We start from the raw sequence: 25,761 nt of genomic DNA, 5'->3' as shown, positions 1-25,761 counted from the left end.
GTGGCTGTGGCTTAACTGTTAGGACACTTACAGATTTTACTATGTGCTTTTTATTGTTGGTTAAATCTAAATAAATAGCTCTTGGTTGTATCAGACCAGAGCTAACAGCCAGTTGCAGGAATGAGGGGAAATCCACAAGTCAAAAACCTGCCCTGGCCAGCCCAGGCTGTGACTTATGTGATGAGAGGTGGAAGGGCTGATACCTCCCTAGTGAGCCCTTCCCACAGCCCCACCTGACCTGAGCCTGAGCTAGGGACTGCCTCCAGAAGTCTCCTTAGATTTGTTGTGCTGAACCAGATGGATACAAGAACACCCATGGATTTCGCTCTAAGTCCAGAAAACTCGTGCTTGCACCAGACCCGTTTTTCTTTCTAGTCTTAACCTTTGCAGTCAAAAAATTACTAAACCCCTGCTTGTGCCTGTGCTCTCTTTTGCAAGCCCACTAAAATTTCACTTTCTGTGAGCTTTAAAACACACAATGTGATGGCAGAGCACATCAACTCTTCCCTCTCTGCTCACTTCCCACCCCGAACTCCCTGCCTGTAGATAAATATCCTTTCGGAAGGGAAACCAGTGCAAAATATCTCACCAAGAGGAGTTTCTGTGTCACATGAAATCCAGGCAGGCACCACGGTGCCTGATGAGACTGCAACAAAACCCTTAAGTGCATCGGGAGGCATTCTACTGCCTGTAGTCTCCTGCTCTACTTATGGATAAACATGTAATTCAATCACTGCAGCAAATGGATGGCATAAAGCCTCCATGTACCAAAGAGAGGCAGGACAAAGCAAATTCTGTAGCTCTTGTATTTGTATTCCTAAATATACCTATTTTGTATTTTGATATTTCAGAGAATTCAACAGATATGAAAGAAAAGTATAAGGCAAGCTTAACAACACAGGTATTGATTCCAGCACTGAGGATTTAGTCTTCTAAACTAAGACAATCTCAAACAATACCATGGCATCTTTTTGCCTTCCTAATTAATCTGGAACTTTACTAATAAAAGCATGTGTATCACCTTGTCTGTAGATCCTAATTGCCTCCAGGCCACAATTACAGGACTCAGACACATGGATTTCCAGGTCTGCTCAATACTATACACAGAGAAAATTCATATTTCAGAACAGATTCCTGTATTTCCATTGTATTTCAAACTGAACTGGATTTGTTTCCTGGTTTAGACTGCTATTAGCACACAGGACATGCCTCTATTCAATGAAAGAAGATCTATTTTGCTGCATGGGTTTTTACTTTATATACTCGGTAAGAAAAAACATAGATAAAAAATTTATTGGAAAGCCATAAACCCATCTTATTCAGTTCTACATGCTGCAAAAAGGGAATTAATTGTTTAATAAACATCAAATTTTTTTTTTAGTATCCCATGTAAGTCTTCATGAAAACCAAATCCTTGGCACTTACATGCATTATAAACATATTCACTGATGTTCCCACACACGTCCTTGCAATGGGTATATAAAGGATGCCTTACACACACAGCACTTCTTCCTACAGTGGGTGTGCTCTCCTTTAAAATCTATCTATTCCCAGCAGCACTATTTTCTTAATATCAGAAAGATATAAGAGGTATTTATATAGCTTCCCTATCAATCTACTTTCAGACCACCAGAAATACAAACTCTATGGCTTAAAAATTCCATTATCCTCTTTCTAATGAATGAAAGGAGGACGGAAAGACGAAGCCATCAGTTTCCATAAAATCCAGCTTTCACTAGTGTCTGCTGTAACATTTCTAGATGGGCAGAGGGACTCTCCTGACTGCAAAGGAGCACTGCCCTCCCCACTGCGCCCACACCTCGAGACCCTTCCTCCTCCTCCTCTTCCTCCTCCTCCGGCAGCGGCGCCGAGGCTGCAGCCGGTGCTGGCACCCACGGCCCTGGCGCCTGGGCCTGTCTATCTCCCCAGAAGCAAAAGTTACGTTGTTAGACACGCCTCAGTGAAATCTGGGGGTGTAAAGAAACAAACCTGCAATAAAGCATCCTCTGGAATAAAGCAGAGCCCGCGCTGAGAAGCACGTCAACAGACAACCCCTGATTTAAGCCATTTCTTTTAACAATGCAAGCCGAGCAAGTATAAATTAACTCACACTTTTAAAAGCCAAACAACACCAGTTAGCTAATTTTATCAGCACTTAAAAAAAAAAAAAGAAAAAAAGAAGCCACTTTGTTTTAGAGAAACCTGGTGAACTCAACCGTGTCTTGTGAAAGAAGGTAATACAGAGTACAAGAAGGCAAATACGTTAGACGAGATAGGGCGCCAAAATTTGGTAGAAAAATGGGGACTGTACTGACCAACAGATTTTCTTGCTCACCTCCAGCCTGTAAACCCAAAGCACAACAAGAGTACCAACACCTGTGATGCAAAACTCAAAAAAAAACAAACCCCAGCTTCTTCACGCTTCCCAATACGCTTATCCAGCACACTTCTAATTAGCTAATTGTGCCCACATTGATCCAATTAACAAGCCATAAAGATCTGAACAAAAGGAGCATATTCTGCCCAGTGGAGACTCTATTCAACCACGCCAACACCAGACAGAGCAGGATGTGGAGGACAAAACCGAGGCCAAGGCACTTGGCCACCGCTCCCGAGCGTTTCGCCATCGCTCCGGGACGCTGCTCCGAGATGCTCAGGGTGGAAAACCCCGCAGGCACCTACCTCTCCCGTTTAGGAGTGTGGACTGATAGCTGTCCATTAGTTGAGGCGTGTGGGTTGATGATTAAGGAGGTCTTGGAGGGCGCAGAGGAGGAGACGCAGGTGGTGGACAGGTCCAGGCTGCTGTGGTTGTTGCTGGCTGCCTCCTCCGCTGTGTGCGAGCTTGTCACTTCCTTCCAGAGCTGCTGCAGTTCTGTTGGAATCATGCCTGAAACAAACAAATTGGATAATTAAATCAATTAACAGCTAATTCGGCCGTCTTCAAACAGTAATTAAATCAGAGAGTCAGTAAACAAAGCCTAGTGTTAGTTTTGCCTGTGTGTGTTTTTGCGCATGTATTTTTTTTTTTTTTAATAACTAAATGCTAATACTGCACTGCACGACTCTGCTGCGCTCTGGTGTGACACCTGCAATACTCATGGAATGCAAAATCTGGGCTCTGGGGCAGAGGGATCCACGCAACACCACCCCTACAGCAAACATCATGTCAAATATTATAAATTTTTGCAATTTTTAGACCAAAGGCTCATTTTCAGAATCTCTACTTGGGCAAAAACCACCCCCCACACCTAGAGCAAGACTAACAGCAAAGGTGGCCACTGGATATGCTGTGTTCAGCTAAGAAATTCAATTTCCTTCTTCCTCCACAATTATTTTTGCCTTTCTTTTTTGTTTTTAGCAAAAAACAAAAAAAAAGTGACTTAGACTCAGTTAGAAAGTGACTACTCTCTAACCTGTTTTTAAAAACAAAGAAGGTCTTAGGAAAAAAAATACTCAGCTTTATTATTATGACAACATGAACCACAACATGACTAATTTTGTGCTTAAGTTTTAAATGATGACAAATAGCTTTGTTATTAAATACAGTTTTTATTAATCACTTTTAGACGTAAATTATGAATTCATATTGTCTTCCTGAAATGCTTTTCAAATTTTAACAGTCAAATTGATTATACTATGATTATTTCATTAACACACCTATCTTTCTCATTAATTTTGGTTTCTCGAACTGCTCACTTAATTGATGGATGTGTCTACCGAAAAAGTGTATAACTTTCTATACAAGTAACACTATTATTACTGTCATTTCTTAGATCGATGCTAATGAGCCATTCAAAAGTAAAATCAAAACAGAAAATAAGCTTCAAGAAAAAATAATAATAAAAAATAGTATTTTTTCAAATGTGCCAAAGTGGACACCAGGGTTAGGGAGACAACATTCAGTAACGAATGCAACTGGAAACTGCAAACTTCAATGGGCCAAATGGAAGGTGAAGCATGTGCTCATGCTGAGATCATGCTTTTGGATAAAGCTGATGTTTGTGACATGATCCAACAAGTCAAGTTTCTCTCACTGCAGACTATTTCAGTGCTCTTTCAGAGAAGGCCATGGGAAAAAATTAGCAGTAGAGACACGTCACTCAAATATTCAGGGAAAAAATAATAATAATAAGCCAGTGTCTATGTGTTTTTAAAGAGGTTTCTCATCAGTGTGCTTCCAGCTCATCGTTTGGGTGACTGTTCATTGTTTCACCATGTTGTAGCTCTGGAGCTATCCTAAGGAAACCTGCCATTTTCTGAGTGTACAGCAGCAGCTCACACAGGCATGTACCTCACCCAACCTAAGGTATTGAAATAAAAAAAAAAGGCAGTCTGCATTATATTCATTTGAAACACATAATAAAAAATGCCAAGGTCTAAATTTAATTTATTTTTGTCATTTAGAATACAATGGATAGATAATCATCTCAACGTGATCAGCCAAACATCTTTACTTTGCTAAACTGTTAAAGATTTTAATTATGCTAGCTTTGGAGAGCACTGGTCTAATGAGGCGATAGACTCCAGAGAATCTAAGTGGTTAAGAACTGTGAAATGAGTCTGATAGGATTTTTTTATATTCACCGTGGATCGTTTGCATATCAAAGAGGAGTAAATTATTGCACGACAGACCAATAACCTTCCCCGCCTTTCCCAGAGTAGCATTAACAAAAACAGTTGGTCTCTGGTAACGGTTCACTACAAAAAAATGCTGAAATCCTTAAGTATCTGCAATTAATATATATTAGGGAAGAGGCTTCAATTTATACATTAAGTGATCAGATATTCTTAGGACACATCCGTTTCTCGAAAGCCACGTCATTTTCCTTTCATCAGCCCCAAATGCCAATTATATTTTGATGGATTTTGTCCCAAATGAGCATTTAGTTATTAGACATATTCAATTATTACTTGTCCCCTGGAATTAAACCTCTGAGCAAATTAAACAAAGAAAAAGGTCAGTACACAAGCCCGTGTCCTGTTTTGCTGTGTGGGGGCTATTATTTTCAAACACCTTGCAAAGTGACAGTGTGGGATGTATTTTTAGCTAACACGCTTGACAGGACTGTCTGCACACTAACAATTACCTGTGAGCAGGGCTGACCCTTACACACTGTTTACTCAGTTGAAACAATAGTGAATAGACTTGTCTGTTGATGATAACATATTGATATGAGAACATATGAGCCGACACCTATTTCTATTTTCCAGAATAAGCAAATAGGAAAAGAATAACTGGCCTTTTCTCCTTTTTTTTTCTTTTTTTTTTTAGTCTGGATTTCTGCAGATTTTTAATTAGACGTAGGCTATCATCCACTCTCCTCTCCCTGATCTCCACCTTCCTCTCCCCCCAGTCACTTTTGGATCTACCAATGCTTTCTCCCAAAGAAAATCGTGAAAGTGTTACAGCCATTAAAACAGACATACACATGATATTTATGCCTCTAAAAGTCAAAGTGTTTGGTCTAACTTCCCATAGAAGTGTAAGTCCCATTAGTACTAAAAACAACTATACCACAGATAGAAAGAAAAATAAAATATATTCAGTTGTGTGGGGGAAAATGCTGGAGATAGTAAAGATTTTAGGCTGGGTGACATTAATTTAAAGAGCTAACTGTGATGTCATACACGTTTGCACACAACCCCTTGCCAAAAATTGAATACATCACCTGATTAATAAAATGAAATTAAAAATAGCCTCTCTCCTCGTGCCTTAAATTTAGTTCCTTTAGAATAATTCTGGAGAGAATTCCTGACTAGCCTGTCAAACTGGGCAGCTGAAAGGTACGCTCATCACTCACCCAGCAAAATGGTTAAATAAAATAATAGAACAAATGGCAAAAGCAAGTCAAATAGATCCACGACCACTCGCAATAAATTATGTAATTTACCATTTAACAGTCTCATTTTAACAGCGAGAGCTAAATTTCAAGTCAGATTCCCAGAACTGCGCTGCAATTACCCGAGATCGCTGCAACTTCCTATGGACCAGGAATGGGAGTCAGACTTGAAACTGCCAAATCTACAGGAGCAATCAGGCACCCGGATGTCTCAGTCCTATTATTTTCACTTGCTGGTGATCTGAAGTGTGATTTGCAGTTTCATTTTAAAGATACTGAAGATCTCACTCTCAGCAGCTCAGAACACTGCTGAAATGGGGTTTATTTTAAAATTGCTGCTATGTAGAGATGTAAAATCTAGATTATAGAAGTGTCTAAATACTAAGCAGCAAAGATGACACAAATATAACACTGAAGGATGTGCTATTTTGCTTAAGACAATAGGCGAGCACTAAAAACTAAAATGAAACTAAAATACAGATTTAAACAATCTATTAGTTCTGAAAACATAACGAAAATGTCACTTATGAAGTAGCATTCTCTCCTTGGAAACATTTATTACTATTACAGATACTTAAGAATAAAAGCAAAATGCTCTTAAACTGAATTCACAGCTACATTTACTAGAGGGATGATTTTATTTCTTTTATACACACATATACAGTATTTGTCTCAGTCTTGCAAACTGTTCTGAAAACAAAAGGGCATGAGAGATGTAATTTTTTTTTTTTAAATAAGAAACGTCTATTACCCATTATTTCAAACTACAACCCTGGCTGTACATTGCATTTTTCAGGACAACTAGTCCTCTTGATTATGAAAGAAAATGTAGGCACAGGTTTAAAAAATGTATGTTGTGGGGACAGTTGACAGATTACTGCTCACGGAACTCAATTTCCCAACCCCAGGTATCACCGGCTCAAAGACAAACAGAGTTGCTCAACCTCTTTGTGTCCTTGTACTTCCATACCCAGGTGACCATGTTCAAGCAAGCAGAAAGTTGATTTAAACCTCATAATGACATCAGTTTTAAGCCATCGTCTCTCTGATAAAAAGGAATAAAATATCGTGCTGGATTGCAACCCGCCTCAAGTCTCAAGTCCCTCTTTCCTGCCGGCTCCCGCCGCCCCCAGCGCTCGCAGCTCGTTTCCCTGCCAGAACCAGCCCTCTCTGCTTATGTTTGTGTCGTCTCTGGCGTGCAAGTCAGCACCCCTCAGGTTTTAAATACGCTCCTGGGCAAGGACTAATAGTTACACTTCCCTGCTAACCATATCAATCAATGCCACGACGGCTGAATTACCTACTGGTGTCTCCGATGTGTTACTGCACAGATTACACTTCATGCATCACCACATTCATTTCTTTCACATTACACATGAGCGTGTCTTGTCACTGCCCAATTGCCCTCCTTTGGACAGCTTAACTGATGGACTATACAATGAACCTTACTGAGCCAACTTAATGGTATAGGAGCTGTGGGAAAAATTAGCAAGGTTGAAGCTTGAGTCCAGTGGCTGTGTGGGAACAGCCTGGGATGCTTCCAACTATAAATCTGAGGTGTAATTAATGCACGTTACAACATCTTGCAAGCGTAAATGGCGTTTTATCTACGTGCCCTTTTTTCCTGGACTCATTTCACACCCTCTCCCCATCACTCTGCATTGATAGTCACTGACCAGGTACAGCCCCAAGCCTGATCCTGCAGCTCCCAGCCGGGCACCACCTTCCATGGATCAGCCTCCAGCTCCTGCACAGTGCTGCTCTACACCAGGCATCCAAGTTTTGGGATGCTGGGAAGTTTAACTGAGACCTGGGGAGTCACGGGTCAGGCCCCCAAAAGCTCTGCCTCTTAACAGAGGAGTTAAGCACCCAAATGCCTTCCTGGGTTTGGCAAAAACAAGCCTAAATAAAGCACATCAGCCACCCAACAAAGAAGACTCCACTCCCCGGTCTGGCCCCTGTTTATCCATATAAGTCAATATTCACCAGCCACCTCACTCTCCTTTTTTGCAGCTATGTACACAGAAAAAAAAGGAGGGTGAAGAACAGAAGCAATTTTGTCTTGTCCCCTCCATTTAAGTGAACAGGGCTAAATGTAAATTCATGTATGATTTAGAAACTAGGAACAGCCCTAAGGCTGCTTTCAAGATCCCAAATCATTCAGCCTAGGCTGACTCAAGCTATAAAGGTGAATGTTCAAATTTATTATGGGGCAAGGGAAGGAGAAGGCAGGATTATTCAGAAATACAAGCATCATGGTTGATGCCATGGCATGCCTGAGCCATGCCAACTCCAAACAGTCTGCTATAACCACAGCAACCAGAGCTCAGGCTGTTAAAACTGTCCCACGGCTTGCAGACAAACCCAGCTTAAAAAGTAAAATAATAAATTTAAGCCAAAAAAGAAAAGACAGAATAAAAACCCTAGGTTATAATCACTGTCAAAAGTATTGTGGATTTAAGTAGTGCTTTCAGTGTATCAGTGTCTTAAAAAAATAAAATAAATTGGGATTTCAGCAAAGCAGTAACTTCTTGCAGAGTGCAGGACTGAATAAAGATGTAGGAGGATCTAATTGTCAATAACACCATTAGAATTAAATGGAGTTAATCCCAATTTGCCTCAGTGTGGAGGAAGGAGCAGGAGCACCGAGGCAGTGACGCAAAGGCTGTGGAGAGCAGCCCTGTCCTGTCTCCCTGGCAGCCACAGCCAAGGGCACTCAGAGCTCCCAGCCTGTGGGTCAGAGCTGCTCTGTGCCAGCTCATGGCCAGGCTGGGACCAGGAAGGCCCAATCAACACATCTGGGAAAGAAAAAGCTGCTCTTACACACCCTTAGCCATGAAGCCAGCACCAGGAATCGATAAAGACTCCTCCTGTGAAGGATTCCAAGACCAGATGAGTACAGCCAGCAGCTCTGAGTCCACCAGAGCAGCTACAGCTGTGCAAACTGCATGTGAACTCCAAGCCCTCTGCACCCTGCCAGTCAGAGCAGCCCAGGATGGCAGCACTGCCCTCCTCAAAAAACACCTCTATAATGCCCACCCTGCCTGTCAGCATCTTTCTGTGCTTAATACTTTATGAGCTTGTGAGCTCCTTCTCCCTCTCCTCCCACGTGATAACTCCATGTGGGTCTGCAGACACTGGCCCTGCCACCCAAACCCCTCACCTACCTTGTGCAAGGGGTTGCAAAGGCAGAGTAGGCTGCCCAGGCTGGATGGTCAGCAGCCCCTGACGCTGCAGAGACAGGAGATGCTGCTGCTGCAACTGCTGCATCTGTAGGAGCTGCTGCTGAAAGGCCAACTGCTGCGTGGCCACTTGCTGCTGCTGGGGCTGGAAAACACAAAAAAAAATATAAAAATGCATACTTGTTAATACAAGAGCAAAGCAGAGGATTTACAAGGCTCCTTGTCTCAGCTTGCTTCAATTCTGATGGCAGTAACTCGGTATCAAGGCCAAGCCAGTGAGCCCACCACCCTTGGCAAAGACCCCAAGGTATGTTTAGATGCTGGAGCTAACACAGGGCTGCAGATTCCCATCTCCAGTGGTTAACTTTCACCCAACCTAATTCCCTGTTGCCATTCCCATTACAAATGTATACAGCATTTCTTGGTCCATGTGTTCGTGTTTTACCCCAGATGTGGCTGTGTTTGAGTCCTGGGTAAAGCAAACGCTGGTGAAAATCCTGGGTAATTCTTTGAGGCAAAGAACATGAGAATCACACCCCATGATCACATCACACTTAGATGTAACAAGAAACCCTTCACTGTGCTCTGTTTGCTCATTCAAGGGCTGTCTCAACTATTAAAGCAATTCGACTGGCTTAATTTACGGTATTTTATACTCACTCTCTCTTCTTCATCCATCAAGCCCCACAATACTTTCTGCTACACTGGAATTATTCTGTGCTGTATTTAAGGCTGCTACTTCTGCACTTTGAAATTTTTAATTATTCTCACTAGAAAGAAGATGGAGTTGCTTTACTCCACAGGGATGTGAACCTTGAACCTTCGAGGTGTAAAAGAACATGTTGCTTTTCTCACTACTGTACCCGGAGAAGCTTTTAACTACTCTGTTTATCACTTCTGACATAAATAAATGAGAAAAAATCAGACCTTTGAAGAAGAAAAACTTCATCTAATATTGTTAATTAGCCATGACAAACGATGAAATAACATTGTAAATCTTTCATAGAAACAGCCACTAGATTTTAATTACACACATTCATAATTTAGCAAACAACATCTTACTTGAATGTGAGTGTTTAATATGTACAGTACTCGAGGCTTCAGAGTCCTTAATTTTGTTCAGTTAAGGAAGCCTCTAGGTTTTGCTTCCATGCTCATCTTGTATTTTATTTGCTTTGTTCTTTAAAATCCATGAAAGGCTTTGCATTTTGATAAATATCTTTTTATTTATTGTACAATGACAGGAGGAAAACTTTTGTTGTGTAAAACATCAATACATCATGCCAGTGTTTAGCAGTTCCTTGTGCTAGCCAAAAAAAATTAATGTAGATTTCCTTAGTAATTATCTGAGTGATAGAAAGATAATACAGTGCAGTAGTACAATAAATAGAAGGAAATTATCTAATATCCCTAATCTGCTAGGAATCATATCAAGGTGGAGGTCTTATACACATTATGGCTAACAATTATGGAAAGAAAATTAACTCTTACCAAACTGCACACTTTCACAAACAAACCCCAGACAGATCCCGAGCTTTCTGTTGCCCTTCCTTGACACCAAGCCAGAGGATCACTGGCCCCATTCCCTACTGGTGTTACACAGGGAAAAAGTCCCACCAGAGCTGCTGGAGCAGGACTGCCAGGCAAGAGCTGTGGGCTTGACCCCCACCTTCTTGTACCACCACATCCATCAATCCTAATACTGCACCTAACATTATATCCACAACTCTGAGAGTCAGCCAATCTATTAATCTTATTTGTAAACTCTACCTTATTTCTAAAGAAAACCTAGGACTTCAGGAACACATCTAAACAAATAGGTGCTTGGATATTCTGAAACTCCCAGAGTTTACATTTCTTTGCAACAGCTTGCTCTGACACATCCATTTGTTGCAACTATTTGCAACAGCACCATATGCATGCAGGCCCCAGCAACAGTTGTATTAAGAGCTGAAGTAATGTTTGCCACCATAAATATTAATTCTAAAATATATATACCTAATATATTTATAGTGATGTATTTATATTATTAATGCTAGGTGTAGTAAGCTGTGTTTTACCTATTTGCCATAAAGAGTACAAAGTTAGACACATAAGTTGTTTTTTTTTAAAAACCTCTTTATATCTACGGACTGATGCCCATTTGGTTGTCTTCTCAGCTATCCTAAGAAAAGCTCTTGAACACACTCTACTTTGAAAAGCCAGGATATAAAAGTATACAAGGCCCATTGTCCAAGAAAGAATTTAAAAGCAAGACACGTTGCCAAACTGCGCTCCCCACCCAGTTACCAAACACAGGATACAAGGCAGTTTGTTTACTTCTCACAATTGAATGCATACAAAAAAGGTCTCGGTGCAGTCCTGTTGTCAGGTCAGTAGTCAGTGTTAAAATGCTGAAATATCCTGATAAAACTTGCATTTTTGATCCCCTCCCTAAAGCTTCTGTCAAAGGTCTGTTTTCCTTTCTTAGGTTACTCCCTACTGCCCAACATAAACTGTCAGAGTGCCGGAGGACAAACGGCAAACAGCGCGCTCCGTCCAGCGCCGCGGCTACCCCGGAGCACCCCCCTGGCTCTGGGGAGCCCCGACCCTTCCAGGGGAGAGCAGGAACACGGCTGAGATCCCCCCCAGCACCTCTGCCCCTCGCTGTCGGGCACTGCTCACGCCCTGCAGCCCGCGAGTGAAACCCCCAGGAACCTCGCTGGGGTCCGCCTGCTGCTCTGCTCGGGGCTCGGGTCCCTTTCACCAGCGGGGCTGGGGAGGTTTGTTGTGTTTTCCTTCTTTCACCACAGCACAATGGGACAAGGCACTCACAAAATGACTTGGGGGATGCCGTACATGAATACGCTTGTTCCATCTGTCAAGGTACACGCTCAGCCCTCGTTAGCACTGCGGCCGCTGGCCCCCACCACGGCACTGCCCGTCAGTTTTCGGTGCCAGAGGGAGGGGGAAGAAATAAAATAATACAAGACCACCTTTTCCATGCTAATTTAGCAAGAATAACCTCCTTAAGCTGGGCTGAACAAACCTGTGGGGTGAAATGCATTGTTGAAATGGACCGCCACTAAAACCATCAGCAAAAATACTCCCCCTCAAACCCCTAGAATAAGCTGAAGAGACTTAGGTCCTTGTTCTCTTTCCAACTATCGTGTTAAAATGCTCTTCTTGAAACAGGAAGGAGTCCTTTCTTATTGTTGCTTTCGCCAGTGTAATATCAGAAGTGTGACCACAGTAAATCAGTGTGTTAGATATTGAAATGCCATCACATTGTCTAACTTCCCTTCTTGTCTTTTTTAACACAAAGTATTTTTTTTCTTTAAGCTCCAAGCCCTCATCTTTGTGTCTGAGATGCTCTCCTGTCTGACAACAGCAATTTAGAAGAGTTAACTTTTATCGTTCATTCTGCTGTGTAACTTTCCCCTTCAAATTTCTTTATCTGCCCTCTGAGCTCATCTGAACTTTCATGTTCTCCCAGCATGCAGGCTTGCATTCAAAACTATGTCTAATAGACCAAATAAGAGGTTAATAAGAAGTGGCAACAGAAAGAAAAAATACAATCCCTGGTAACTGATAAGAATGACAGTGGCAGCCCTTTATTGTTTGTCTTCAAATATAGAGTTAAAGATCTTTAAAAAACTAAATTTTGACGCCTTTGAAAAGAAAGAAGCACAAAATAACAACAGGGGGTTATTGCCTGCCAGCCACAGGGGAGAAGCTCCATAATTCTTATTCTCCCTTTTGAAGGCTGTTAGAAATCTGATTCAAAAAAGCAACAGCAGAAGGAGAAAGCCTCTTGAGGCTATCGCCATTTCCTGTGATCATGCATAATGCGTTTCAAAAGTGGGTTTTTACCAATTCTGTTGATCAATTGCACCTCCTTCATATTCCCTCTTTTTTCTGCTGTGTTTACATCTGATGTGACTCAATGACAAGCGCTGTCTGAGACTGTGAAACAGACCTGTCATGTTGATTTATGGGCGCATCAAACCACGACTTGTCCAAACTGAAGCTCGCAGTTCATTAATTAGAGAGTTGTGACTTTGAAGTCAGCTTTCAGACTGTGGTTTTTAACATTTGGCTTAATTTATATGCTCTTGAATGTGGATCTCTAAGGAAAAAACTGAAATTCCCTTCTTGTCTTTGAACTTCTTTTGACCGCACAATAATCATTTCTTTGTCCAGAGTGATGCCTGCATCCCAGAGTCATTAACGCGCATTGAACTGCCACTGATGAGTAAGCCCTACTGAATTAGAAAAACAGCCAGCAAAACAAAGCTGAGAGCATTCTGCACAGTGATATCTCACAATTACATGCCTTCCCTCCCTGTGCCATTTCCATTTTAATTACTGTTAGTCCTTTAGATTTACATTTTAGACACTTTTTAATCTGTTCCCTTTTTATTATAGTGGCGCCCGTAAGCGCGCTATGGTTAAGGTTGTGTCAGCATTTCCATTATAAACCCCCCTGTTTTCAGGGGTTTATAACTCAGCTGGAAAAATTCACTCTGGGTTGAAATTTGGCACAGGTGGCACGATTTACTGAAATTTCAGGGGGAATGGGGAGCAGAAATTGGCGCATGCTTCGAGCAACACCCCTTGTCAGGTGACATGAGCGCTGCCGCTATCACTGGACATCACCCAGTGTCTCGCACCAAGAGGCAGCTTTCTAGGATCTACCTAATCCAGCAATGATGCTGGATTAAACAGGAGTCCCAAACTCCTCGAGACTTAAGAGGTGGACTCAGCACCTTAAAATGTAGTTGCAGGAAAATTAAATTTAAGCACATCAGAAAAAACGAACAAAGCTTTGGACGTGACAGGTATTTTGGAAGGGAAGTTTAGCTAAAGGACAAACAGAAACTATCCTGGTCTGTCCCCTTCAGTTATGGACTGTGGAAGCATCAGGGCAAGGTTTCCTGCCACCTCTTCTCCGTGTCACTACCGATGCTGCTCCAGTGTGGTCCCTCCTGCTCAGCCCGTGCTGTAGGAATGTGCAACCAGAACCTCTCTGGCTGCAAGCTCAAACTCAACACCTCTTGGCATTCTGCCTTGCTTGGAGAGGACAGCAGTGATCCGGGCCTGCTGCCTTGCCCCCTCCCCTCTCCACATAACTAACTCCCCAAAGCACTCTCCCAAGATACAAGTCTAGATGCCTGCTCCAGGACTCATACTGAACAGCAAGGCCTGGTCCCCTGCTATAAAATATGTGGCAGCGAGCAAATGGAAAGCACAGGAAAACACAGGCAAAAACAGGACAATAACTCTAAATCTGAAAGCTGAGGCCCGATAGAGTCAGTTCAGTTGTGCAATCATTTATAAGATGAATGACAGTTTAATAGCCACTAGACAGTCCCCGGGGATCTGTGGTTTGAAAGTAAAATGGGTATTGTCTGTACCTCTTTAGGCTGTTTTCCAGCATGTTGTTGCTGTAAAAGTTGAAGCTGCAACTGTTCCTGTTGTTTCTTATAAAACTCTTGAAGCTGCTGCTACAAAGAAAAGGAAAGATGGTAAGTAACAAAGTGGAGAGCCAATTCAGTGTCCCTTTTGGTGTAACACACAAACTGTGATTTGAAAAATAGCATCCTTTTATCTGTAATGGTCTGACCTTTAGTTTGAAACTCAACAATAAATTCAGTGCACACTGACTATTCTTGGCATTATCGTTTGAAAAGTAATCTCCAAAATGAACTGATGAAAAACATACCATTTTCTACACAAACTAATTAAAATAAGGCAAGGAATGACCTTTGATTGTAACAACAAAGCCAAAATGCCCTTGCTGAGAGAGCCTGGCGAATCTCTGTTGTGAAACACACATGCTTTCTAAATGATAGGGTTTGACTGTATTAAGTGTTGTTCAATACGTGCATAGACATCCTGGGAAATACTCTCCTCCCGTTGCCCAGATGTGCTCTGAGCAGGCAGAGCTCTGTCAGGACCGAGCCTGGGAGCCAGGAGGGAGCAGGCAGGGTCAGGCTGGGTGGATGCTGACACTCACCCCAGCTCTGTGAGACCCCACTGTGCCAAACCCTGTGGTAACAGAGCCTCGGGGCTTGTTGGTGGCTAGCTTCCAGCTGAGAAAGGACCACGGGCTGAGAGAAGCACTGACACACAGCTCAGCATACGTTGGCTGAAATCAAACAGGCTTGCAAACCTCTCCACTTCTGCTTCCACCATTTCCACAGCACTTTACGGTTCCAGATGGAAATAACGAGGTCTAAATTGGGAAGTATGGCCCCTCTACCTTGTTTATTCCAATTAGTCAGGGCACACCAAGCCTTCTGAAGGATGCAGACAAAAGCAACAGGGACATCTGCCGAAGTCCTGACACTTAAATATGCATCTGTATTATTTAGCTGATCTTGGAAACACTCCTAACCTTCTCCCTGGATATGTTTCCAGTTGCTATTTCTAGAATTAAAAACAAAAGAGCAGTCAGGTCAGCTCACAGCATGGCTGCTCCAAGGTTCAGACCTGAGATGTGGGCAGTTCTTTCCCCAAGGGTGTTCCAGGAGGTGAAGCCTCCAGCATCCATAGGGGCCACCTGAGCAGCTGTTAAGGAAACAATTACCTGTTGAAGCATGAGTGCCTGCTGCTGTTGGAGCAGGACTTGGAGTTGCTGGGGAGTTAGCACTTGTTGCTGGAGGATCTGCTGCATTTGCTGGGGAGTGATCACTTGAGGTGTCATCATAGCCACCGACACTGGAACCTGAAGGCCAAGAGGAGAGAAAGAGGGTCAGAGCACATCCCCACAGCTCCTCCAGCATCCCCATGCCAGGGGAGCCCATTCCTGGCATCAAGGGGGCTGAATGTGAGAGTCCTTACAGCCCACCCTGGCCAGCACACTGACCACACCTTCCTGGTGACTAAATTCCCCTTCTGCAAAACCCTATTGGATGGAAATTCCTTAAAGCAATTAATATGGTAAAGATGTATTTATTTTTGTAAGAAATCACCAGCCAGGTTCTTTCCCTCCCAGAAAGCCCTTGCCTTCTGTAGCAAAATCCAACAACCAAATATCCCGCACTGATGGGATCTAGACCCTATTACGACAGGTTTTTCAGAAAATTGAAGGAAGGCTCAGTGATGTGAATAACAGCACTAGATTCCTATGCAATTTTTACAGAAAGGCCCTACCACGATGTCTTTACCATTCCATATTCACCCAGCATACAGATGTCTTCAATTCTTTCATATTATGTGAGATACCATTAAAAGCCGCTTTCCATGACATTTCAGTGACAAACAGCTACAGTGATGAACTTGATAGCATTTCATATTTGCAACTGTTAACACGTTTCTGCACGGGCATCTTTGCAAGGAACCTGTACACTGTATCTGAAAGGATGATGTCTTGTTCAGATAAAACACTGACATTAAAATGACAGGCTGTCTTGGCCAAGGTTACACAAATTGTATTCAAGCGGATACCTAATGACAATGCTATGAATTCTGCAAGCTTTCTAGAATGTAATTTAGCTATTCAAAATAATCACTGCACTTGTGTTTAATTTGCAGACTACATGAGAACCATTTTGTCAGTCCCAGTAATGCAAGAAGACTATTTCCCTAGAAACCCACCCCTCTACCCTCCACCCCAAAAAAGGAAAAGAAAAGGAAGGGAAAAAAAACAATAGAGGAAAAGACAAAACCCATATGAGTTTTAACAGTAATATTGAAGCACCTTACTTTTCTATAGTTTTAAATCAAATACATGACAGCACAAAACTAAAAGCAGTAAAGGATATACTTTGCTAAAAAGGATCTCCTGTCATCTCATGTATTACAATAAAAGGTAATAATATGTTTAGCACTTTTTCCGTGAACCACTTTTAAAAAAAAATCAGCAGACAATGGCTGATCAGAAGATAAAGGAGTTTAAAAAAAAAAATCCTCCAGTGTAGTAGTAAGCAAGAGAGAAATGCAGTATTAATTTTATGTAACATAATGTCTTAATATGCAGTTTATCTTGACTTTTTCACATGATTTGTCCTGTCATTTGCATAGCAAGCTCTCATTCCTAATTTCACAGTCATTATGCACTGATGTCCTGATTTCTCAGCATCACTAATCTTGATGAACTAAAAATGGTTCCTGAAGGTCAGACGCATGTACAGTGCACATCTCCCCGTGTTGTTGTGTACATGCCGTGTGCCAGGGCCAGACACTGCCTCCGAAGCATTTGCCCGAGCAGAGCCCAGCAAGGGCTCACACACACCTCTGACATCCCATTAGTACCAATATTTCGAGGTCCTCTGAGTGTTCCCTGTGGCACAGCACGTTCCCACATCGCTGATGGGGTGCAGGCTGGTGTGAACGCTGGCAAAAGGAGATTTAATTATGGGACAAGCACCAGAACCACCAGAACCAGTGGCCATTGTCCCATGGCCGGCACCGCATCCCTGTGCCTATGGGAAAGCCACCACCTCACCAGGCAGGACCAGCTCTGAGGACACTGAGTCATCAGGATGGGTAATCCCATTAATTCAGAATATCTTAATCCACAGTCTTTTAAAAACTTTTCTGGGAGTAGAAAATTATTTAATTAAATCCTGCCGTCACTATCTTCGCCCCGAAGCGTGACTCACCTTCATTATTCTCATCCCCAGAGAAGTTTACTTTACCCTGGGGTTTGTACTGCCTCTCATTGAAGCTGGACCAAGCAAACAGAAGAGGAAGCATGTTTAAGTATGTTTTCTGTGCCCTTCTTGGAAGATAGACAAGACAAATACTCTTCAGTCAGATTTATGACGACAAGCAGGGATACAGACAGGAATAGGGTGGGGTGCTGTAAACCCTACACATCGGTGATTAATCCAAAGGGCCGCATTCTGCCGTCAGCCGGGCAGGGACAACTCCCATTCACTTCCATGGCCCTTCTGCACGTTTATCTTGGGACAGATCTGGCGATTAGGCCCTATCTTTGAAAACTGGCCATGTACCTTCCAGTAACAAATCTCTTAGCTGCACACTCCTTGCTAGAACAGACGCACTTAAGCAGAAAGAAAAAAAAAAAAAATCATGTATGTACTGCACACAGTCAGAGAGTACAAGTACACAGAGCACAAGTTTGCATTGGTCCGTTTGACTTCATTTTACCATCTGAAACCACATTTTCACACCACACCTGCGCTTCTAAAGAAGGTGCTGCCTTCCTTTTATAAACACAGCTAACAGCCACATTTAGCCACGGCCTGTACTTTAGTTTATCACGAAAGCAACTTACAGAAACCTCGCACAAACAAATTGGAATGAGCCAGAAACTATTGTGTTAAAAATTACAACACACATCCCGGACGAGCGTGGGCACACAAGTACAGGTCTGAGGGACTTTAAATAGTTAAGAATGATGGCCTATATATCCACTCTCTTAACTCCCAACGTCCAACTTTTCCATGTAGCTAGTCCCTGGTAATACTAGGAATCAAAGGGCATGCAGCACCAGCAATAGGCTATTATAGCCCACACTTTATTACCCATTACTACCGAGGTCATTAGCGGTAAGAGTGATTGTACCGGTCTTAACCTATTGATCATTGTAACTACTATCATTTAATCCCGTGTTGAATGTCTGGAAAGCTGCTAAAGGCACACAAGAGAGAGTGCTTTAGTGATGAGAAATATAGCCAAAGCTTGGAAATTACACTTTGATTCATAAAATCTAGCCAGTGGTTTAAATCAATAGTATTTAAAACAGTCATGTAAGTTCTTAACTACAGCTCTCTAATATTTATGGGTCCCTTTTTGAGTGTATTCAGTCAAAACTAAACTTTACTTTAGATACTGTGCAATATACTTTACATTATGTTAGATAAAAAATATTTATTTCTGATATTTTGTCTGATAGTAAGTGAAACCTAAACCAAGAGCTATAAATTCATTTTAGATTTCTATCTCTCAGATGTCAACTTAAATGTGTTGCCAAAAAAAATTACAAACCAACTTTAAAAATGACTTAACTGTTTAAGTACATGAAAATGAGCATGTTTTATGAGTTAACAATGAATCACAGAAGGCAGTCTATGAAGAACTAAAATAATTCTGTCTTACTGCCTTCAGGGAGTTGAAGTTCAAATTAAACTACTGGCAGATATATTTAAAGAATGCTAAGTTAGCATGCAGGGAAGAAATCAATCTTTTATTTTTTCTTTCAAGTTGTTTATTTCTATTTTGCACTTGAAACATGATTGTTGTTATTGATATGATTAATGAACTACTTTTGGTATTGTTGACTGATAACAATAGGGTGTGGTAGATACCCAGCTGCATGTAAACCTGGCAGCAAAGGTAAAAATACAGCTGCAATTTGGCTTTGGGAGCTGTGCTAGTATGGACCTGCTGACATGCTAATACCATCAACGGCAAAAAATGTCTTTAATACTCACAATTGTCTTCGCTCACTGTTTCTCCCAGGGTTTTGCCTCTGCTCCTTGGCATCCCCCAAAGCCCTCCTGGCCCCACAGTCCCCTCTCAGATCCTCCCATCTCAAGCTCTAAAAACACCCTAATTTGGCAAAACCAGCCAAGGGAAACTTCCACAAACTTGGGCCAAGCTCCCCTTTAAGTTCCCCAAGGAATTACAGCAGGGATGCATTTGTCACTCCTGCACACAACCCGGACCAGGGTCACAGGGATGAAAATGATTTAGTCCTATTTAATCATCTCTATTCCCTCATTTTTGGTGATATTAATATAATTAAATACTAGCTAAATAATTTCAAGTCGTTTAATCTTGTATGAAGCAAAGGGGGAAAAGAAAAAAAAAAAAAAAAAAAAAAAGGAAATTTCACACCCCGTGCCTCTGATGCTGGATAAGGCTGTGGTCCTGTTAACTGTTAGCAGGCATGCATGGAAGATGGGGAGGATTTCCTTAACTCATAAAGAATAACTCTGCCAGAAAATCCTTTTCTCCTGCGATCTAAGTTCGAACCTGATTTCAGCAAGCCCTCATACCAGGCACCTTGGATTTCCAAACAGCAATTCTTCGGTTAAAGATTTTGTGATAAAAGTTGAACAGAGCAAAACAGCTGAACACAGAAAAGAACAAGTCGCTGAGGAACAGATAAAAATCCTAAACTACAGTAAAAATAGCTACGGCCAGGCAAAACCAAACAATGAACTTGAGCTGTCCTATTAGCAAGGTATCATATGCAATATATTTCAAGTATTAAAAAAAGATCAGGTTAAACAATACAAAACAGGAGAAGATAAAGCACTGACACCCTGGCAAGCAGAGAGGCACGATGCCACAAGCCAGAGCAGAGCCCAGCAAAATAAGAAGTGCTGAAGGCAGGCAGGACCTGCTTCCATCCTGAGACTAAAACATTTCCGACATAATATTTCATCCTCCAAAATCCCACGACAAAAACGCCACTGTCAGAATTGTTCATGCAGGAACTGCTGTGCTGGTTCATTATGCGAAATGGAATCTCACTTTTAGACTTAGTTCTTTTGCCACAATACAGCACAGCGCATTAAGACAGGTAATGTTTATTATATTAATGTAAAATCAGCTAAGTAGTCTGTCATTAGCATAACTGTGCTCTCTGTAACAATACAACTGCCTATTAAAAAAAAACGGGGGGGGGGGGGGGGGAACCTCCTTAAAATTAAATTAGCATTTTATTATTATAATTTTGTTTATCGTATTTTATCAGGAGTGAAGATCTCCTTCTGACCCACAGAAAGCAGAACGATGGGCTATGCTGACATTCCCTGGCACGTCAGGATGTCTGCCGTCTTCTGTATTCTCTTCTAGCCGAGGAAAAACGGGAATATTTTCGTATTTGTTTACAGAATGAAACATCTGATCTTATCTTCCACTTCTCATGCATACCAGGTTTCTCACTAAGTGCCAGGATAATTGTTTCTGCTATAATAAATACCCATTTAATTTGCATAAAAATATAAAGTTTACATAAATTAAATCCTTTCTACATCTAACATTTGTCAAATAGAGAGTAAACCAGAACATACAGACACACATCCAAATACCCCTTTAATAAGATGAGTGAAATTTTAAGCTTAAGATTACCATCATAATTTTTCACATTTTTAAAAAGTTACCGTTTTTGTTTCCATCTCTAGCAGGAAAGGAAAAATTATATAACCTGCTGTACATGGTTCCAAACAGTGGTGATTTTATAATGATTCTGTTTAAAACTAAGAAAAAAAAAAAAGGGGTGGGGGGGAAAAAAAACCCTGCTTTTTTTTCCAGAGTTTAGGAAAGGAAATGTCAGATCAACATATTCTGCCAAAAAAGCCTCAAATAAACCAAAACCAATCCTGCTTAGAAACATCCAAAATACCCCTAAAGCCCTTGAAAACCCCTTGAAACCCTCTCTCACAAACAGTATACTGAGAATGATCATGGTGTCAGCCTCCTTACATTTGTGTATTAATTCATAGATACATTATAGAGAGCTTAATTAAATAATAAAAGACCATGATAGAACCAGCAACATTTACTATACCCTGAATTTCATGTGAGTGAAAGAGAAGTATTACACAGAGGGGATTTTTCTTTTTTTTTTTTCTTATGGCAGATTTTTAAAGAACTGCAGCTCCCAACAGATTTCTAGGAAGGACGAGCCCTCTTTACATCCCTGGCTATTTTCTCCTGCAAGAATCAAATCCATAGCTGCCTGTTCTTCACACTCAGGGCATTTGAGATGACGTACATTGTCGTGGCCAGTTGAAAAAAAAATAAAAAAAATAGTGATTCTTGAAAAAAAAAATCCACCTGGTTAAATCATGCTGTTTATTTCCCACACAAACCAGAGCTCTGCTTAAACACTCGGGTTGGCTTTGCCACTCTGGTTCCAAGTGACGCCTTTATAACAGTTGTAAACTTTATTTGCTTAAAAATGTGCAGGTTTTCACACCTATGGCAGACACCTACAGCTGAACATCACAGCTAAGCACAACGGTGCAAATTAGATTCTAATGAGAAAACATCAGTTGCTTCTTTGACAATTTTGCCATTCACTGATTTACTTCTAATGAAGACGCACTCCAACCAGCCAGCTCGCCGTGTTAAAGGTCAAAGCACGTTCAAAAAAAATGCCTCACAAAATCAAGGCAAATGGGAAACCCGTAAAGAAACCTTCTCATAAAGTGGCGTGGCAATTAGAGTAATTGTGCAAAAAGCCGTCTTCGGTAAAAAGTAGAAGAAATTAAGCTGCCACTACTGTAACAGGTTAGATGAAAATCAAAATTTAATGTATTCTCCCTTGTGTCGTCTTGTTTTGTCAAGACATCAAATAGAATTGGAAAGTACAAAATAACAAGCCCTTGAGAAATCACAGAAGCCGACCTTTTTGATGTTGTTGGTTTACCTTGTTCTCAGTTATTTGAACAATGATGTTTCAGATTTAAGGGCAAGATAAAGCTTAAAAATTAAAACCCGTTGTCAGTTTGGGGAGGAGGGGGTGTTGTCCCTCCCAAATAATAGAGCATCTTACCTAATCAATGAAGGAAAATCCGTCCAAAACTAGTGCACAGAACAATTGGCAATTCCACTTATTTGTTCAATATTCAGTCAGGGTTCTATAACATTCATTCAACTTCAATACAGACTACAGATCCTCCTGCTAGCACAGAAAACCGCGCTGGAAAGGTTAAAAAGAAAAAATAAAAAGAAAAAAAAAGAAGAAAAAAAGGCTGGGGCTGAGATATTTGCCAGTGCTGCTTCTCTCCCATTCTCTACACGGCCAGTCTAATCTGCTGATGAGTATATGGTGGATTTTTTTCCCTTTCCTTTTAACTGGGAAGCGAAGCTGAACAAGTAAGCACCTTATAAAAACAGAACAGGACAGGACATTTTAACTGAACTACAGCAAAGTAGTTTCCAGTAATGCAGTTCTGCTTTCAATAAAACAAACAAACTGCTTGAAATCAGCCAAGCCTTTCACCAAACAATAACAAATTTAGCTTATGGTGTCAGGACTTTCCCACAATCTAGTTTTGCAGGTGTTGACGAAACTACCTCTGCTACCGCTTTTCCCTAGCAAAGAGGGGACAAAAACAACCAGTTAAGTTATCCTGCTACTGAAAAACCTTTACACAAAGTAAATCCAAGTGCTGTGTCCTCCCAGCTCACATTTGTCTACAGCAGCTCTGAAAAGACTAAGAAATACAGAGCAGAAAAACACAGGAGCTTTTCAAACTCCTTAAACTTCTGAATGCAAAAATCCTTCTCCCCTTACCTTTCTTCAGCTGCCGGAGCATGTAATCACAGACACAGAAACCAAGGCATTCTGGACTGAAATAATAATTTCAGGATTTTAAAAACAAATTCATTCTAAAGCAACAACAGTGCTTGAGCACTGTCAGGTTAAAATGGTGCATAAGAAATCGCTCTGACTGCCCTACCTCGCTTTCAATGCCTAAAAATCCATTTTATCCTTCTCCACACAACTGTTGCAACCCTTTTCTTCCTTGCACACAACTAAAACCAACTCAACCCGCGCAGACATCAGAGCCCAGCGTCCGTCAGTGCAATCGTCCGTCCATCTGTGACGCACTGCTACGACTCTACCGTGGGGTCTGCTCGCTTTTCACACCCCAGCACAAATTTCAGCCTGGGGTTAAGAGCTACACTTCTAAAACTTGTGCAGGGCTCATCCAGCCCCAGAAGAATGTGAGGTACCCACACCTTCCTCTGAGCACTGAGGTCCCTGCAAAGACAGCGCAGGGATTTCATTTCTTCCCTGTCAATCCCATTGTATTTATGACTTCTCTTTAGTTCAGCTGAGTGACTGGTCGGAGCATGTCTCAGAGCTTTTTTTTTCTCTTTTAAAGCAAAAATAACACTGCTTAGAAAAGGGAGGGCACAATGGCACAGCACAGTAAAGTGAATGTTAAACAAGACTCAGAAAAAAAAAACAAACCAACTGTAGCAAACAAAAAAAATTTCAAAGCAGCCCTTCCTATCATAAGCTTTCTGATGATTTATGGTTTACCAACTCAGCAAGGTTACGCAACACTGCATGCCTTTAGATGCATTATTTGAGTCAGTTGAGATTTAATTAAGATCACAGCCTCCAAAATCCCTGTCAAATGAAAATTCACAGAAGACAATACACTATATATCCTCATGCAGATAGTCTCCATTCCATGCTCTGGAATAACATAAGTTAATCCTCGTTTCTATGGTGGCAGACAAAAGTTCACTAATTTTGTTTTCTTTTGACACTTGTGTTGTTTTCTGTTTTATGTCATGAGATCATTCCCTTTTGAGAGGGGAGGGGAGCTGATATAGGGGGAGAGGAGGGAGAGCAATATGTCTGAATATGGCAGCAGATGTATTTTGACATTCTCACAGCTCTGCTGTGATGTCATCAAGTTTTCATATAATTAACCCCTGCCAGTAAGAGCATCCTTTCATGACATCTGTCCACTGGGAAGAGGAGGAAGAAGTCAGGGAAAAAAAGCACAAAAAGTGCCTCAGTCTTGCTCTCACACTAAAACCAAAATCAAACAAAATTAAATTAGGGCTACAAAACAGCATTCACATCTTCCTTCTGTATCAGTGACTGGCTTTCCCCAATTCATTATCTGCCCCAACTACCTCCTCACCTCCGAGGTGCTCTGACACCACACGCCACGGACGCCCAGCTCATTCCCAGCGCCTTCTCCTCCTGACGGTCCTGGTGCAGCAGAACCCCTTCACTCTATAATCCAGCTCCTCTATTTGCTAGGCACGAGCACGTTAAATAAAACAATATTTCTTACAGAGAAATTGCTAGAACTTTACCTCATTCCACTGTATTCCTATTTGCATTATCTTAATATCTGCTTGCTTATCTCATGGTTTAGAAATGACAGGTGCTAGCGGTCTTTTGTTTGACAGGCCACTACACAAATAACTGTCTTGCCTGAAAGGGCTAATGCACTACTAATGAACAATAAATCAACTTTGATTATAAAGTGTCAGACCAATCAGTTTGCAGTTCAGCTCCATCACAATCTAGGCCAAGGCAGCTACTCTGCTCAGGCAGGACTCGGGTTTCATCTCCGCAGCCTTATCAATGAAATTTTTTGGACGCAGCCACAGGAGATCACTGAAAGCCCTCTGACAGCAGATTTTCCGCTGGCTGTGAGGAGAGGACAGAGCCTGCTTTTAGAGACTTCCTAGGCTGCTACTACAATAAATATACAATCAACAAAAGCCATTTCTTTACCAGACAGAAGCACACTCTAATGACATACGCACATGTGCACATGTGTTGTAGCCGTGACTTTTAGAAGCGAACAGAAATGCCTTTCAACTTGGTGTAAAAGATGTGCGAGATGCCTGAAAGCTCTGCACATTAAACACACTTATGAGGGGCTCGATCTGGTAAATAATAATTTAGCAGGCAGCATGCTTACAGCTCCGGGGGGAGAGGAGGGCAAAGAACCTCCTTGCTTACTACAGCTACTGCACACGCACAAGGCACTCCAGGATTGGGCCCGGGAGCATCAGGCATGAGAATCAGCTGTGATCCAAATGAAAAAAAAAAGAAAAAAAAAAAAAAAAGAATATTTTAACATTTCAGTTTATTTATAAAACGGCAAACTAGCGTGTGCAAGTCACTTTTTATTAGAAATAAACTTCAGCGATTTATTGTAGTTCACAACTCAACACTCACTGCTAGAATAAATCCAACCGTTTGGTTTTCATAAACAGATCTTGGTCACCCCTGAATGATTCACACTTCCTGCCACCAAACTTGTTTTTATTTAAAAATACGAAAT

General features: G+C 41.5%; 1 protein-coding gene across 50 annotated transcripts in view; it reads right to left on the bottom strand.

The window, feature by feature from the left end:
- FOXP1 (forkhead box P1) overlaps positions 1–25,761 on the bottom strand; it is a 378,502-nt gene that overhangs the window by 57,470 nt on the left and 295,271 nt on the right. For 31 of the 50 annotated variants that reach the window (XM_086846832.1, XM_086846841.1, XM_086846834.1 and 28 more), the window contains 4 exons: positions 15,594–15,731; positions 14,419–14,508; positions 9,008–9,167; positions 2,683–2,887 (listed from right to left, as the gene is read on the bottom strand). In XM_086846832.1, the coding sequence (XP_086702958.1) occupies positions 2,683–2,887; positions 9,008–9,167; positions 14,419–14,508; positions 15,594–15,731 (593 nt within the window). The remainder of the gene's footprint in view (positions 1–2,682; positions 2,888–9,007; positions 9,168–14,418; positions 14,509–15,593; positions 15,732–25,761) is intronic. The other 19 variants (XM_086846847.1, XM_086846855.1, XM_086846844.1 and 16 more) reach the window with 1 other exon arrangement.

The sequence above is a fragment of the Cyanistes caeruleus genome, chromosome 11, assembly GCF_971803275.1.
Source record: "Cyanistes caeruleus chromosome 11, bCyaCae1.hap1.1, whole genome shotgun sequence".
In the NCBI taxonomy this organism is placed as follows: domain Eukaryota; kingdom Metazoa; phylum Chordata; class Aves; order Passeriformes; family Paridae; genus Cyanistes; species Cyanistes caeruleus.
Note: the sequence above shows the minus strand (reverse complement) of the source record. Positions and strands in the feature narration are given on the sequence as shown.